The sequence below is a fragment of the Chiloscyllium punctatum genome, chromosome 3, assembly GCF_047496795.1.
Source record: "Chiloscyllium punctatum isolate Juve2018m chromosome 3, sChiPun1.3, whole genome shotgun sequence".
Lineage (NCBI taxonomy): Eukaryota > Metazoa > Chordata > Chondrichthyes > Orectolobiformes > Hemiscylliidae > Chiloscyllium > Chiloscyllium punctatum.
The window spans coordinates 159335909-159353413 of NC_092741.1; the positions used below are offsets into that span (position 1 = coordinate 159335909).

Below are 17505 nucleotides of genomic sequence, written 5' to 3' on the forward strand. Positions count from 1 at the left end.
TTCAATGTAAGTCTTAAGACGTCTTTGTTTACCACACCTTTCCAATTTCCTTTTAATAACAGAACAGAGGAGTCTAAGCAGGAGATAGAGGGCTTGGTGGCATGGTGCAATGAGAGTAACCTCTCTCTGAACATTGGCAAAATTAAAGAAATGATCACTGACTTCAGAAAGGAAGGAGGAGAACACTCCCTGATCTACATTAATGAGGTTGAGGGGTTGGAGAGTGTCGAGTTTCTCAGAGGGACGATACCCAACAACCTGTCCTGGACTTCCCACGTAGATGCAATGGTCAAGAAGGCACAACAACACCTCTTCTTCCTCAGGCAGTTCAGGAAATTTGGCATGTCTGTGAGGACCCTCACCAACTTCAACAGATGCACCACTGAAAGCATTCTGTCTGGGTGCATAAAGCCTCATAAGGCAACCGCTCTGCCCAGGACCGTAAGAAACTACAGAAGGTTGTGTGCACAGCCCAGACCATTACAGAAGCCGGTCTTCCATACATGGACTCCAGTTGCACAGCTTGCTGTCATGGAAAAGGCCGCCAACATCACACCCTGGTAATGATCTCCAACAATCTCTTCCATCAGGCAGAAGATACAGAAACCTGAACGCACACACCAGCAGGTTCAGGATTGACTTTCTCCCTGCTGTTATTAGACTGATGAACAGACTCTGTAGTTTGAATAATACCGAACTTGCTAGCACTGATTTCACCCAGCACATACCCTGTGCAGTGTAACCTGTATATCTTTGTCTAAGTCTTTTTGATCTGTACATCCTTGCTCACTATGATCTAGTTGTACTGATCCTAAACAATGCTTTGCACTGTCCTTCAGCACATGTGACAATAAATCAATCAAGTAAAGCCTGGCTAATACACTGTAGAATCGATTGCAATTTCTCATGTTTTTTTATAGTCTATTGTTACCTTGTTAAGGAATTGAAAGTAATAAGTTGGGTATCATTTCAATTTGACTCCCATTCAATGTAAAATTGTAATACACATTTTCCTTCCTGAATAGTCAACTGTATTTCACACTTACTAGTTTTTTTAAATCTTTCAACTGCTAATCAATCTTAATCTTGCAATATTCTAAAATGTTGATTAATTTTGCAACAGCTTTATTACCAATTTTCAAGCATCAGAATTTTAGAATTCTATGTAAGAATTTACGCAAAACATAATATTTTGGAATCCTTATAATAGACAAACTTTAATGTGGTTGATATTTATTATGCTGTGGGTCTGGTCATGAATATCATACAAAACCATTTCCAAATAAATATTAAGTAACTAATCATTAGATTTAGATTCATTTAAGTTAACTTTACAAACAGAAATAGAAATAATGTTCTTTCCTGGTTAAAGCAACAATACGATTGAAGTACTGAGTCATGGTTATGTTGATCCTAATAGTTGTTATTCTGCAGTCAAATGCAAAGGCACAATAAAAGCACCAGATTAAATTCACAAGAACACACATTGACTAATTTATTTTTGATTATCAAGAAAATGTTAACTTTACTTTCAGTGCAGTAACCAGCAAACCAGCAATATTCTTATCACAAAGAAACCCATCCAACTCTAACTCATGATCAAATTCTGCTGAATTAATTCATAGACTGAATAAAGCCACCTCATATTTGATTTGACTTTAATCCAAAATCGCAGTGAAACTTAGGAAATTTTAAACAAACTGTGCGTACACATGGGCCAAAATGTGAAGTACCAAATACAAGTTAATCATGACCTTACTGAAACCACAGCTGAACCAGATACACAGTTAAATGCTTTCAAATAAGAGTCTACTTATTATACGCACACTGGAGAAATCTCCTCCTCCTCACACACTGTTTTAGGGCCGAGGATGACATTTCTCTGCTCTGGAATTATGGGTCCTGAAGTGATGGAACAGTTCATTGCTGGATCGACACACTGCCACAGGAGGCAAACTGCTATTCGAACAGGAAGTTAAAGAGATGTACAGCACAGAAACAGACCCTTCGGTCCAACTCATCCGTGCAGACCAGATATCCTAAACTAATCCAATCCCATTTACCAGCACTTGGCTCATATCCCTCCAAACCCTTCTTATTCATATATCCATCCAGATGCCTTTTAAACATTACAATTGTACTAGCCTCCACCATTTCCTTCGGCAGCTCATTCCATACACACACACACACACACACACACACACACACACACCACTCTCTGCCTGAAAAAGTTGGCCCTTAGGTCTCTTATAAATCTTTACCCTCTCACCTCAAAGCTATGCCCTCTAGGTCTGGACTCCCCCACCCCAGGGAAAAGACCTTGTCTATCTACCTATCCATGCCCCTCATGATTTCATAAACCTCCATAAGGTCACCCCTCAGTCCTTAACGCTCCACAGAAATTAACCCCAGCCTATTCAGCTTCTCCCTATAGCTCAAACTCTCCAACCGCAGCAATATCCTGATAAATCTTTTCTGAATCCTTTCAGGTTTAACAACATCATTTCTATAGCAGGGAGACCAGAAAAGCGTGCAGTATTCCAATTGTGGCCTAACCAATGTCCTGAACAGTGCCAACATGACCTCCCAACTCCTACACTCAATGCAGTGACCAGTAAAAGCAAGGGTACTAAACATCTTAGTTACCACTCTGACTACCTGTGAGTGGATGTTTCAGTTTGCATATACTCCAGAAGCATGAGTTTATCATCAGATACTCTTTGTCACAGACAGCCGAATGTTGTGCTGGAGTTAGCGTTAAAGTTCATCACTAATGTCTGTCCTGACTGAAAGGAGGCTCCCAAAGGAAAGAGAATTCTGCCCACAGGAGTATTGTGGGGCTACCTACAGCAAGGTAGACTTCAAGAAGACAGTTCACCACCCCCACCTTCTCAAGGGGCAATTAGGGACGGGCAATAAATACTGGCCCAGCCAGCAATGTCCATGTCCGAGAGTGAATAGAAATAGTGTATCGACATGATCCAGTGGCTAACTGGGGCTATGTGACTAATTTCACAGTCAGTGGGGAGGTGGGGGGAGCAGTGTTGCACAGTGGGAACAAACGAGGATCAAACCTTTGACTTCTGGAAATTTAGATCAGAGTGGGGCTGGAAAAGCACAGTTCAGGCAGCATCCGAGGAGCAGGAAAAGCGATGTTTCGGGCAAAAGCCCTTCATCAGGAATAGAGGCAGGGAACCTGCTGGGTGGGGAGATAAATGGGAGGGAGATGGGGCTGGGGACAAGGTAGCAAAGAGTACAATAGGTGAATGGGGTGGGGATGGAGGTGATCGGTCAGAGAGGAGGGTGGAGCAGATTGGTGGGAAGGGAGATTGGCAGGTAGGACAGGTCATGGGGACAGTGCTGACCTGGAAGGTTGGAATTAGAGTAAGGTGGGGGAAGGGGAAATGAGGAAACTGGTGAAGTCCACATTGATGCCCTGGGGTTCAAGTATTCCAAAGCCAAAGATGAGACCTTCCTCCAGGCGTCGGGTGGTGAGGGAGTGGTGGTGGAGGAGGCCCAGGACCTCCACGTACTCTGCAGAGTGGGAGGGGGAGTTGAAACGTTGGGCCACTGGGCGGTGTGGTCGATTTGTGCGGGTGTCCCGGAGATGTTCCCTGAAGCGCTCTGCTAGGAGGCGTCCAGTCTCCCCAGTGTAGGGGAGACCGCATCGGGAGCAACGGATACAATAAGTGACATTGGTGGATGTGCAGGTGAAACTTTGATGGATGTGGAAGGCTCCTTTGGGGCCTTGGATAGAGGTGAGGAAGGAGGTGTGGGCGCAGGTTTTGCAGCTCCTGCGGAGACAGGGGAAGGTGCCAGGATTGGAGGGTGGGTTGTAGGGGGAGGGGGGCATGGACCTGACCAGGTAGTCACAGAGGGAACGGTCTTTGCAGAAGGTGGAAAGGGGTGGGGAGGGAAATATATCCCTGGTTGTGGGATCCGTTTGGAGGTGGCGGAAATGTCATCAGATGATGCAGTTAACGCAAAGGTTGGTAGGGTGAAAAGTGAGCACCGGGGGGTTCTGTCCTTGTTACGGTTGGAGGGGTGGGGTCTGAGGGCGGAGGTGCGGGATGTGGATGAGATGCGTTGGAGGGCATCTTTAACCACATGGGAAGGGAAATTTCGATCGCTAAAGAAGGAGGCCATCTGGTGTGTTCTGTGGTGGAACTGGTCCTCCTGGGAGCAGATACGCCAGAGGTGGAGGAATTGTGAATACGGGATGGCATTTTTACAGGAGGTAGGGTGGGAAGAGGTGTAATCCAGGTAGCTGTGGGAGTCGGTGGGTTAGTAAAAAATGTCAGTGTCAAGTCGGTCATCATTAATGGAGATGGAGAGGTCCAGGAAAGGGGAGGGAGGTGTCAGAGATGGTCCAAGTGAATTTAAGGTCAGTGTGGAATGTGTTGGTGAAGTTGAACTGCTCAACCTCCTCGCAGGAGCATGAGGTGGCAACGATGCAGTCATCAATGTAGCGGAGGAAGAGGTGGGGAGTGGTGCCAGTGTAACTACGGAAGATAGACTGTTCTACATAGCTAACAAAGAGACAGGGATAGCTGGGGCCCATACGGGTGCCCATGGCTACCCCTTTGGTCTGGAGGAAGAGGGAGGATTCAAAGGAGAAATTGTTGAGGGTGAGGACCAGTTCAGCCAACTTGGAAGTTTAGCCAAGGCCAGTAGAATATGTCTCTGTGAATGTGTCAATGATGGCTTGGAACTCAGTGTCTGGGAATGCACACGCACAAGTGTTGTCTCCATACTGCAGTTTGATGACAGATGTCAGTCGGTTGGGTGGTTTTGGTTCTGACTGAATGTTGAACAGTTCCCCTTGCATCCAGCAGAGAACTCCGTGTAAATGAGGTGGAGTGTTCCAATGAGGAAGATGAAGAAGAGCATGAGTACAACAAGACATGCTTTCCCCCAGTTTAAATACTTTCTGGATCTATCTGTCGTAGACCTGAGGGTGAGGATCACAGCTTGTGTAAACCTGAAATCTGGAAGCAACACATAGGGCCAAAGAATAACTCTAATCCAATGCTGACCAGTCACTGTCCCATGTCCCAAATGGAGACAAGATGATCCACCTCAGTGATTTCCCTGCCAGACTTAGGAGGGTTACAAAGCCTCATGTGGAAATACATAATTGACAGGGAAGGTATTGTAAAAGTAAATACCAATGGAGCTCTCCTCCGACAAAATGCCTCATACATGGTCTGATCAACAGCCAACATAAACAAGTATGCCATTACCATCACAGACTTCATCAGTAAATGTATAGAGCCTGCATCCCGAAGAAGTTAATCAGGGTGTTCCTCAACTGGAAACTATGGATGAACTGGTAAATCCACTCCCTACCAAAGTTCAGGGCTGAGAGGTACAATTCATGCAACCCTGAGTTATACAGGAAATCCAGGTTCGACCATCAGGGATGCCAATTGACAATGAGCTTGAAACCCAGACCAACCACATGGACACCCGTCATTTATGGCAAGGCTTACACGACATAACGAGCTACAAAGACAAGTCAAACACAATCACAGGCAACAAGGTCAATGTGTTCTATCCTCACATTGAGCAGAAGGTCAGGGAAATGATGTCACTTATCCCAACAGCCTCAGACGCACCTGTACCCACAATCACTGCTGCTAACTGAATTTAGATCAAGTTAAAAATCACACACCACCAGGTTATAGTCCAACAGGTTCATTTGGAAGCAGTAGTTGGTGGAGCGCTGCTCCTTCATCGGGTAGCTTTGGAAGAGGGTCATTAGACACAGAACTTATAGCAAAAGATGACAGTGTCATGCATCTGAAATTGACCCTAGCTTCCTCCACCTTAGGTAAGCTACCTTTTTCCTTTTGACGAGAAGCTCCACCGCTCTCGTCATCCAAGGTTCCTTTATCTTACCCCTTCTTGCCTGTCTCAGAGGGACATATTTATTCATCACTTGCAATAACTGTTCCTTAAACAGTCTCCACATGTCTATAGTGATTGATTTATCATTGTCACATGTACCGAGATACAGCAAGTGTTTTGCATGCTATATTGGTAAATCAGGGATAGCATGGGGAACTTGTGTGTGGAGTCTGAGGAGGTAGGGGAAGCCCTAAATGAGTTTTTTGCTTCTGTCTTTACGAAAGAAATGAACTTTGTAGTGAATGAAACCTTTGAAGAGCAGGTATGCATGCTGAAATGGATAGAGATAGAAGAAGCTGATGTGCTGAAAATTTTGTCAAACATTAAGATTGACAAGTCACCAGGCCTGGACCAGATTTGTCCTCGGCTGCTTTGGGAAACGAGAAATGTAATTGCTTCGCCACTCGCAAAGATCTTTGCATCCTCGCTCTCCACTGGAGTCGTACCTGAGGACTGGAGAGAGGCAAATGTAATTCCTCTCTTCAAAAAAGGAAATAGGGAAATCCCCGGCAATTACAGACCAGTAAGTCTCACGTCTGTTGTCTGCAAGGTGTTAGAAAGGATTCTGAGGGATAGGATTTATGACCATCTGGAAGAGCATGGCTTGATTAAATGCAGTCAACATGGTTTTGTGAGGGGCAGGTCATACATCACAAACCTTATCGAGTTCTTTGAGGATGTGACTAGAAAAGTTGATGAGGGTCGAGCTGTGGATGTGGTGTATATGGACTTCAGCAAGGCATTTGATAAGGTTCCCCATGGTAGGCTCATTCAGAAGGTCAGGAGGAATGGGATACTGGGGAACTTAGCTGCCTGGATACAGAATTGGCTGGCCAGCAGAAGACTGCGAGTGGTAGTAGAAGGAAAATATTCTGCCTGGAAGTCTGTGGTGAATGGTGTTCCACAGGGCTCTGTCCTTGGACCTCTATTGTTTGTAATTTTTATTAATGACTTGGATGAGGGGATTGAAGGATGGGTCAGCAAGTTTGCAGGCGACACAAAGGTTGGAGGTGTTGTTGACAGTATAGAGGGCTGTTGTAGGCTGCAGCGGGACATTGACAGGATGCAGAGATGGGCTGAGAGGTGGCAGATGGAGTTCAATCTGGATAAATGTGAGGTGTTGCATTTTGGAAGGTCGAATTTGAAAGCTGAGTACAGGATTAAGAATAGGATTCTTGGCAGTGTGGAGGAACAGAGGGATCTTGGTGTGCAGATACATAGATCCCTTAAAATGGCCACCCAAGTGGACAGGGTTGTTAAGAAAGCACATGGTGTTTTGGCTTTCATTAACAGGGGGATTGAGTTTAAGAGTCGTGAGATCTTGTTGCAGCTCTATAAAACTTTGGTTAGACCGCACTTGGAATACTGCGTCCAGTTCTGGTCGCCCTATTATAGGAAAGATGTGGATGCTTTGGAGAGGGTTCAGAGGAGGTTGACCAGGATGCTGCCTGGACCGGAGGACTTATCTTATGAAGAGCTTGGACTTTTTTCATTGGAGAAAAGGAGGAGGAGAGGGGACCTAATTGAGGTATACAAGATAATGAGAGGCATAGATAGAGTCGATAGCCAGAGACTATTTCCCAGGGCAGAAATGACTAACACGAGGGGTCATAGTTTTAAGCTGGTTGGAGGAAAGTATAGAGGGGATGTCAGAGGCGGGCTCGACACAGAGAGTTGTGAGAGCATGGAATGCGTTGCCAGCAGCAGTTGTGGAAGCGAGGTCATTGGAGACATTTAAGAGACTGCTGGACATGCATATGGTCACAGAAATTTGAGGGTGCATACACGAGGATCAGTGGTCAGCACAACACCGTGGGCTGAAGGGCCTGTTCTGTGCTGTGCTGTTCTATGTTCTATGTTCTAATAACAATAATCCAATTTCATCAGAGAGATAAATAGGAGACCTCATGGCTATTAGAGCCTGTTCAAGTCCATCAACATCTAAGGATATTTGCGAGGATATTTGGACTGCCTGGGTTAGTATAGGGTCTGAAAACCAAGTATCACATAAAACCATCTACCATTTTCATCAACATGGTTCCAAAACAACAGGGCCAGCAGAAGCATTGCAGCAAGAAATGCAATGTCGAAGTATTTAAGAACCCTGCAAAGAAAGATCTAATCAGTCAGTGCCTCACAGCCAGCCTGGTATGCTCCAAAGACCAGGATCCACAACATCTCCACAGCACCTGACCTGTCCTTCAGTCCAGCATCAACAGCATCTTCATGGAGACTACAGGTTTCCCTATGGGAAAGCATCAACACTGGTTTGATCGGAATAGCCAAGAGACCCAGAAGCTATTAAATTGTTAGTACAAGGAGTTCCTGAATTGAAGAACCACTGTAACTCGAGGGGAAAAAAAAGCAGGTTGACAGCTAAGGTTCAACAAAAAAATCTAAAGGACCTAAAGAACAGATATTGGGTGGGAAGAAAGCAGGAAATCTACCAACATGACAGCAGCCATGACATATGCAGATGCTTCAGTGAAATCAGGACCATTTTCAGCCAATGTACCCAAGGACTTACCCCAATGTACCCAAAGACATAGCCCAATAAGAGCTAAGAACAGAGTGACACTCATCAAGGATTGAAGAAATAGTTACTTGTTGAGTTATCCCAACACTATGACTTCATTGCAGCATTGGACTTGTATATCCACTACTCCAATTCCAATTCTGTTTTTCCAGGTCTTGGACCTTAAGGAGTAAATGAATGACTGGCTGGGCATTTATCTGGACTTGTGGGATGCGATGATTCATTAAGTCTTACTGATGAAACTTAGCGCTACAACACTGCAATATCCACTGTAGGATCATTGTTGGAAATTCCGACTAAGGAAATTCGATATGTCGATAAGGACTGTCAGCAACCTTTATACTTGCACCACATAATGCATTCTCTGTGGATGCATCACAGCCTGGTACGGCAATTGCTCTGCCCAGGATCATAAGAAACTACAGAGTGTTGTGAACACAGCCCAGTCCATCATGTAAGCCAACCTTCCATCCATTGACTCCATCTGTACTTCTCAATGCCTCAGAAAGGCAGCCAATGTCATCAAAGACTCCGCCCACCCCCACCCCTGGTATATTCTATTTCACCTCTTCCCTCAAGCAGAAGCTATAAAAGCTTAAACACTTGTATCAACAGGTGCAGGAGGTTCTCCTTTGTTATTAGACTTCTGAATGGACCTCTCAAACGTCAAATCTAATGTTGATCTTGCTTTTGTGAACCTTCTTTGCAGCTGTAACTTTGTGTTCTTCACTCTGTTCTATCACCCTATGATCTTTATATGGTATGATCTACCTGTACTGCATGCAAAACAGAACTTTTCACTGTATCTAGGGACATGTGATAATAATAACTCAAATCAAACCAAACCATGTAGGGCAGATAACAGCAATACATACCTCACAATTGTTCCTCTATATTTTCAACTGGGAGGACCTTGGACCAATGCTATCACTCCTTTACCATATGACTACAACCATATATTGAAAATCTTACATCCTGTTTGCAAATATAATAAAAACTGCCTATGTAAACTTGTTATGCCATATGTATACTAACCTGCTCCTGGAGATGGTTCACCATTGATAGATGCAATTATATCATAACACAGCTGTACAGTTATCTATTAAATTGGGTGGTAGCTAATGTAATTCCACTATTTTAAAAAAGGAGGTAAAATGAAAACAGAAAATTACAGACCAGTTATCCTGACAACAATAGCAGAGAAATCCTAGAATCCATTAAAAAGGATGTAATAGCAGAGCTTTTGGAAAACAGTGATAGGATTGGACAGAGTCAGCAGGGATTTACAAAAGTGAAATGGTGCTTGACAAATCTGCTGGAAATTTCAACTGGTAGAGTGGAAAAGGGGGAATTCAAGGAATATGGTTCACTTGGACTTTCAGAAGGCATTTGATAAGTTCCCACCGAAGAGAATAACATGCAAATTTAAAGCACATGAAATTGGAAGTAACGTACTGAAATGGAGAGAGAACTGGTCGACAGTCAGGAAACAGAATTGGAATAAAAAATCATTTTTCGAGTTCAAGGCATTCCTGAAGAAGGGTTACACCCGAAGCATTGACTTCTCCACCTCCCGATGCTGCAGTGGCTTGTTGTGTTCCTCCAGCATCCTGATTGTCATTTTTCAAGTGGCAAGCGGTAGTAGTTGGGTACCACAGGGAGCCCAGCTGTTTACAATAAATATTAAGGTGAGGGAAATATAATATCTCCAACTCTGCAGATGGCATAAAGCTGGGTGGGAGGGTGAACTGTGAGGAGGATCCAGAAATTTCAGTGTGAATGAGTTAAGTTAGTGAGTGTGCAAATGCTTGGCAGATGCTATATGAGACTGATAAATGTGAGGGCATACACTTTGGTTGCAAAAGGAAGAAGACAAGTTATTATCTGAAAGGTGATACATTACAAAATGGAAAGGTGGAAAGATACCTTGGTGTCCCAGGTATCTTTGTACAAGGCCTTGGTAAGATCACACCTGAAGTACCGTGTGCAGTTTTGGCCTCCTTATCTGAGGAAGGATGTTCTAGCAATGGAGGGAGTGCAGTGAAGGGTTACCAGACTGATTCCTTGGATGGCCGATGTACAAAGACTGATTGGATTGGTTAAGATCAGATGATCTGGTTCTGAGAGAGCGATCAGACTCAAAACATTAACTTGGTTTTCTCTCCATAAATGCTGCCAGACCTGCTAGGTTTTTCTAGCCATTTTTGTATTTGTTTCACTTAGACTATATTCACTACAGTTTAGTAAAATGAGGAAGCTTCCCTTAGAAGCCAGAAAAAAAATCTCCAGGACTAGACAGGGTAAACATGCGAAGTTCAGAACCTGGGTCACGGTCTAAGGACATGGTAGAGGTCATAGGCACTGAGATGAGGAGAAATGTCTTCACCCGGAGAGTGGGGATCCTGTGGAATTCTCTCAAAGAAAGTGGTTGAGCCCAAAACATTGAATATTTTCAAGAAGGAGTTAGATATAGTTCTTGGGGCTAAGGGAATCAAAGGGTATTGGGGGAGAAAGCAGGAACAGGGTACAGATTTGGATGATCAGCCATTGTCATATTGAATGGTGGAGCAGGCTTGAAGGGCTGAATGGCCGCCTCCTGCTCCTATTTTCTATTTTTGTAAATGTGGGTGAAAGAATGTATAGTAGAAACCTATTTAGTACAGAATGTGTGACTTTGAAGTGGGAGCTCAGGTCTGTCTACATGTCCTGGGTGAATTATCTCTGCTGTTGAAGCCATTCCACTGTACGTCCCTAGCTGGTCTTAACTCCCCAAGTGTACCAACTTGTGGATATGAGTGAAAGGTTGTTGATACAGGAACATGCTAGATCTTCGATTTTCACAGGTAATTACAATTGAGCATGGGGTCTGACAGCAAGCAACAGAAACTGAAAGTTTGCACAGTCTAATTCTTCAGCAACCACAGAGGAGTAGCCTACCCCGGTCTGTTCCCACGTTATCTGTCAGGTCTATCTGTTGCTCTGTAGCATCATGAGGTGCCAATCTGTGATCTGGTACACACTGACGTCAATGACAAAACTCAGTGACATGATGTTCCTGTCAGGGACTCGTCTCCAGCAGTTCAGCTTTCCTGCTTTACACCACCATACATGCTCCCCACACACAAGCGCACATTCATCCAAAGTACATAAGCTACAAAAATAAACTGTCCATTTTTGGAGAAATTGTCTAATTAATAACTTTTAAGCAAGGTGTCTGTTTGCATTACCCTCCCGCTGGGAGCGGAATGAGATGCAATGACAGAAGGCCGTGAGGATCCATTAATCCTTTCTGCTGGCCAGCATTACATTTTATTTTTGCTCGGCGGAGAATGTGAATAATGTTGTGCAACAACAATAAAAGGAAGCGGAGAAGTTCGAGCTCACAGTGAGAGAGGGAGGGGAGCACCAGGCGGCTGACCGAGCACTCCGACACAATCACAACTTACTGGCCTCAGGGAGGCCCTGACAGCAGCTTCTCTCCCAGACTGGGTCATCAACTCACACTCACACTCACCCACACCCTCACTCAGACACAATCACCCGCGCACACACTCACTCACACTCACCCACACCCTCACTCAGACACACTCACCCGCACACACACTCACACACACTCACCCACACCCTCACTCAGACACAATCACCCACACACACACCCTCACCCGCACACAGACACACACTCAGACACACTCACCCGCACACACCCACACACACACAGACACACACTGACCGTCACCTACAAACTTTACAGAGCTCTGGGGAGGGAGGGAGGGTGCTCTCGAACATCGCACTGTGTTTTGTTACCGTTCGTGCAGCCTCCGCCCAGGTCCGTCCTTTCTTTTTCCTCTGTCTCTCCTTCATGTCGCTTCAGGAGGGGGCAAGGCTGACAGTTGCTGAAGGTTATGGAGACTCTGTGCAGGCTGTGTGTGTGTATTGGGGGGGGGGGTGGGGAGATGTCTCTGTGTCAGTCTGTCTGAGTGACAGCAGAGCAACACACCCACCCCACCCCCTCGGCCTGACTCTGTCACTGTCTCTGTCCCGCCCGTGTCAGTCTGAGTGACAGTCCGCTCCTGCTGCACACACACACCCTCCCCCCCTTCTCCACCCCCTCCCCCCCCCTCCCCCCCTTCTCCACCCCCTCCCCCTCCCCCCCTCCTTCTCCCCCTCCCCCCCCCTCCTTCTCCCCCTCCCCCCTTCTCCCCCTCCCCCTCCCCACTCTTCCCCTCCCCCTCCCCCTCCCCCCCCTCCCCCCCCCCTCCCCCCCCCTCCCCCTCCCCCCTTCCCCCCCCCTCCCCCTCCCCCCTTCCCCTCCCCCCTCCCCCCCCTCCCCCTCCCCCCTCCCCCCCCTCCCCCTCCCCCCTCCCCCTCCCCCTCCCCCCTCCTCCTCCCTTCTCCCCCTCCCCCTCCCCCTCCCTCTCCCCCCCTCCCCCCCCTCCCCCCTCCCCCCCCTCCCCCCCCCTCCCCCCCCTCCCCCCCTCCTTCTCCCCCTCCCCCTCCCCCTCCCTTCTCCCCCTCCCTTCTCCCCCTCCCTTCACCCCCTCCCCCTCCCCCCCTCCCCCTCCCTTCTCCCCCTCCCCCCCTCCCCCTCCCTTCTCCCCCTCCCCCCCTCCCTTCTCCCCCTCCCCTCTCCCCCTCCCCCCCTTCTCCCCCTCCCTCCCTCCCTTCTCCCCCTCCCCCTCCCTTCTCCCCCCTCCCCCCTCCCCTCCCCCTCCCCCCTCCCCTCCCCCTCCCTTCTCCCCCTCCCTTCTCCCCCTCCCCCCCTTCTCCCCCTCGCCCCCCTTCTCCCCCTCCCCCTCCCCCTCCCCCCCCTCCCCCTCCCCTCCCCCCCCCCCTCCCCCCCTCCTTCTCCCCCTCCCCCCCTCCTTCTCCCCCTCACCCTCACCCCCCTCCTTCTCCCCCTCACCCTCACCCCCCTCCTTCTCCCCCCCGCTCCTTCTCCCCCCCTTCTCCCCCCCCTCCCCCCCTTCTCCCCCCCCCTCCCCCCTCCCCCCTCCTTTCTCCCCCTCCCCCTCCCCCCTCCCCCTCCCTTCTCCCCCCTCCCCCTCCCTTCTCCCCCCTCCCCCTCCCTTCTCCCCCCTCCCCCTCCCTTCTCCCCCTCCCCCCTCCCCTCTCCCCCTCCCTTCTCCCCTCTCCCCCTCCCTTCTCCCCCTCACCCCCTCCCCCTCCCTTCTCCCCCTCCCCCCCTCCCTTCTCCCCCTCCCCCTCCCCCTCCCTTCTCCCCCTCCCCCTCCCCCTCCCTTCTCCCCCTCCCCCCCTCCCTTCTCCCCCTCTCCCCCTCCCCCCCTCCCCCTCCCTTCTCCCCCTCCCCCCTCCTTTCCTCCCCTCCCCCCCTCCTTTCCTCCCCCTCCCCCACTCCCATCCTCCCCTCCCTTCCTCCCCCTCCCCCCTCCCTTCCTCCCCCCTCCCTTCCTCCCCCTCTCCCCCTCCCTTCCTCCCCTTCCCCCCCCTCCCTTCCCCCCCCTCCCTTCCCCCCCCTTCCCCCCCCTCCCTTCCCCCCCTCCCTTCCCCCCCTTCTCCCCCCTCCCTTCCCCCCTCCCTTCTCCCCCCTCCCTTCTCCTCCCTCCCCCTCCCTTCTTCCCCCTCCCTTCTTCCCCCTCCCTTCCTCCCCTTCTCCCCCACCCCCTCCCTTCTCCCCCTCCCCCTCCCTTCTCCCCCTCCCCCCTCCCCCCTCCCCTCTCCCCCCTCCCCCCCCCTCTCCCCTCCCCCCTCTCCCCTCTCCCTTCTCCCCTCTCCCCCCTCCCCTCTCCCCCCTCCCCCCCTCCCCTCTCCCCCCCTCCCCCCTCCCCTCTCCCCCCTCCCCCCTCCCCCTCCCCCTCCCCACCCCTCCCGCCTCCTCCCCCTTCCCCCCTCCCCTTCCCCCCTCCCCTTCCCCCCTCCCCCCTTCCCCCCTCCCCCTCCCCCCTCCCCCTTTCCCCCTCCCCCTCCCCCCTCCCCCTTTCCCCCCTCCCCATTCCCCCCTCCCCCTTCCCCCACCCCCCTCCCCCTCCCACCCTCCCCCTTCCCCCTCCCCCTTCCCCCTCCCCCTTCCCCCTCCCCCTTCCCCCTCCCCCTTCCCCCCTCCCCCTTCCCCCCACTCCCCGCCTCTCACTCTCCCTCGCCCCTCCCTCCCCCTTCCCCCCTCCCCGCCTCTACCCCTCCCCCTCCCTCCCCCCTCCCCCCTTCCCCTCCCCCCCTCCCCCTCCCCACCTCCCCCCTCTCCCTCCCCCCTCCCCCCTCTCCCTCCCCCCTCTCCCTCCCCCCTCTCCCTCCCCCCTCTCCCTCCCCCCTTTCCCTCCCCCCTCTCCCTCTCCCCTCTCCCCTCTCCCCTCCCCCCTCTCCCCCTCCCCCCTCTCCCTCTCCCCTCCCCCCTCTCCCCTCCCCCCTCTCCCTCTCCCCCCATCTCCCTCTCCCCCCTCCATCTCCCCCCTCTCCGTCTCCCCCCTCTCCCTCTACCCCCCTCTCCCTCTACCCCCCTCTCCCTCTACCCCCCTCTCCCCCCCTTCCCCCCCGTCCCCCCCCTTCCCCCCCCGTCCCCCCTCTTCCCCCCCGTCCCCCCTCTTCCCCCCCCGTCCCCCCTCTCCCCCTTCCCCTCCCCTTTCCCCCCCTCTCCCCTCCCCCTCTCCCCCCTCCCCCTCACGGCCCTCCCCTCCTACCCCCCTCCCCCCCCCTCACCGCCCTCCACCTCACCGCCCTCCCCCCTCCCCCCCTTCTCCCCCTCCCCCCTTCTCCCCCACCCCCCTTCTCCCCCACCCCCCTTCTCCCCCTTCTCCCCCTCCCCCCTTTTCCCCCTCCCCCCCTTCTCCCCCTCCCCCCTTCTCCCCCTCCCCCTTCCTCTCCCTCTCCCTCTTCCCCCTACCCCCTTCCCCTGCCCCTCTTCCCCCCTTCCCCTCCCCCTCTTCCCCCCTTCCCCTCCCCCCTCTTCCCCTCCCCCTCTCCCGCGCTCTCCCTCTCCCCCCTCCTCCCCCTCCCCCTCTCTCGCTATCTCCCCCTCTCCCCCCTCACCCCTTCCCCCTCCCCATTCCCCTCCCGCCTCCCCCTCCACTCTCCCCCTCCTCTCCCCCTCCACTCTCCCCCTCCCCCCCCTCCCCCCCTCACCTCCCGTCCCCCTCCCCCTCACCTCCCGTCCCCTCCTCCCCCCCTCCCCTCCCCCCCTCCCCTCCCCCCCTCCCCCCTCCCCTCATCCATCCCCTCCCCTCCTCCCTCCCCTCCCCTCCCCTCCTCCCCTCTCCTCCCCTCCTCCCCTCTCCTACCCTCCTCTCCTCCCCTCCTCCCCTCCCCTCCTCCCCCTCCCTCTCCCACTCCCCCCCCTCTCCCACTCCCCCTCCCTCTCCCATTCCCCTCCCCCTTCCCCTCCCCTTCCCCTCCCCCTCAACCTCTCCCTCTTCCCGCTCCCTCCCCCTCTTCTCCCTCTCTCCTCCCCTCTCTCTCCCCACCTCTCCCCTACCCCACTTCTCTCCCACTCCGCCTCCCCCTCCCCTCTCCCTTTCCCCCTCCCCGTCCTTTCCCCCTTCCGTCCTTTCCCCCCTCCCCGTCCTTTCCCCCTTCCCGTCCTTTCCCCCTCCCCGTCCCTTCTCCCCTCCCCCTCCCCATCCCTCCCTCCCCTCCCCTTCTCCCCATCCCTCCCCCTCCCCTCCCCCCTCCCCATCCCTCCCCCTCCCCCCTCTCCCCCCTCCCCCCTCTCCCCATCCCTCCCCCTCCCCCCTCTCCCCATCCCTCCCCCTCCCCATCCCTCCCCCTCCTCTCCCTCTTCCCCCCTCTTCCCCTCTCTCCTCTCCCCACCTCTCCCCTCCTCCCTTCTCTCCCACCCCCCCTCCCCTCTCCCCTACCCCCTCCCCGTCCCGTCCCTTCTCCCCTTCCCTTCCTCCCTCCCCTTTCCCTTCCCCATCCCCCTCCCCTTTCCCATCCCTCTTCCTTTCCCTCCCCTCCCCCTCCCCTCTCCCCTCTCCCCTCCCCTCCCCCTCCCCTCCCCCTCCCCTCTCCCCTCCCCCTCCCCCTCCCCTCTCCCCTTCCCTCCCCCTCCCCTCTCCCCATCCCTCTCCCTCCCCATCCCTCTCTCTCCCTCTCCCCCTCCTTTCTCCCTCTCCCCGCCTCCCTTCCCTCTCCCCCTCCCCCCTCCCCTCTCCCCCTCTCCCTCTCCCCCTCTCCCTCTCCCCCTCTCCCTCTCCCCCTCTCCCCCTCTCCCTCTCCCCCTCTCCCTCTCCCCCTCCCCTCTCCCCCTCCCCTCTCCCCTCTCCCCTCCCCTCCCCTCTCCCCTCCCCCCCCTCCCCCTCCCCCCTCCCCCCTTCCCCCTCCCCCCTTCCCCCTCCCCCCTTCCCCTCCCCCCTTCCCCCCTTCCCCTCCCCCTTCCCCCTTCCCCCCTCTTCCCTCCCCTCTCCCCTCCCCTCTCCTCTCCCCTTCCCCCTCCCTGTCCCTTCTCCCCTTCCCCCTCCCTGTCCCTTCTCCCCTTCCCCCACTGCCCTCTCCCTCCCCTCCCCCCCACCCTCCCTCCTCTCCCTAACCCCTCCCTCCCCATCCCCCCCTCCCCTCCCTCCCCATCCCCCTCCCTCCCCTCCCTCCCCATCCCCCTGTCCCCTCCCTCCCCACCTCCATTTCACCCACCCCTCCCCCTCCCCCCACTCCCCCCCTCCCCCTCCCCCCCCACTCCCCCCCTCCCCCTCCCCCCCACTCTCCTCTACACCCTCCCCCCACTCCCCTCCCCCTCCCTCCACTCCCCTCCCTCCACTGCCCTCCCCCACTCCCCCCCCACTCCCTCTGCCTCCACCCCCTCTCTCCCCCCTCCCCTTTCCCTCTCCCCTCCCCTTCCCTCCCCCTCTCTCTTCCCCCCTCCCCCCTCTCCCCATCGACCTCTCTCCTCCTCTCCCCACCCACCTCCCTCCCCGCCACTTCTCTCTCTCCTCCCTCTTTCTCTGTCCCTCCCTCCCTCTCTGTCTCTATCACATGATACAGAGCCCGCCCAGACACAGTGCAAACACGTCATGTACAGTAAGACAGGAAATAACATCATTTCACACACACACACACATGCACAGATACATACACACAGACTCCCACAGATAAACAGATACACTCTCTCACAGACA

At 53.2% G+C, this 17505-nt stretch overlaps 1 protein-coding gene across 2 annotated transcripts in view; it reads right to left on the reverse strand.

Moving 5' to 3' along the window:
• The window catches only part of asxl2 (ASXL transcriptional regulator 2), a 344573-nt gene extending 332158 nt beyond the window's left edge, over positions 1 to 12415 (reverse strand). Inside the window, exon 1 of one of the 2 annotated variants that reach the window (XM_072563223.1) lies at positions 12251 to 12415. In XM_072563223.1, coding sequence (XP_072419324.1) covers positions 12251 to 12307 — 57 coding nt within the window. In that variant the 5' untranslated portion in view covers positions 12308 to 12415. The remainder of the gene's footprint in view (positions 1 to 12250) is intronic. The other variant, XM_072563214.1, reaches the window with a different exon arrangement.
• Between the last annotated feature and the right edge of the window lie 5090 nt (positions 12416 to 17505).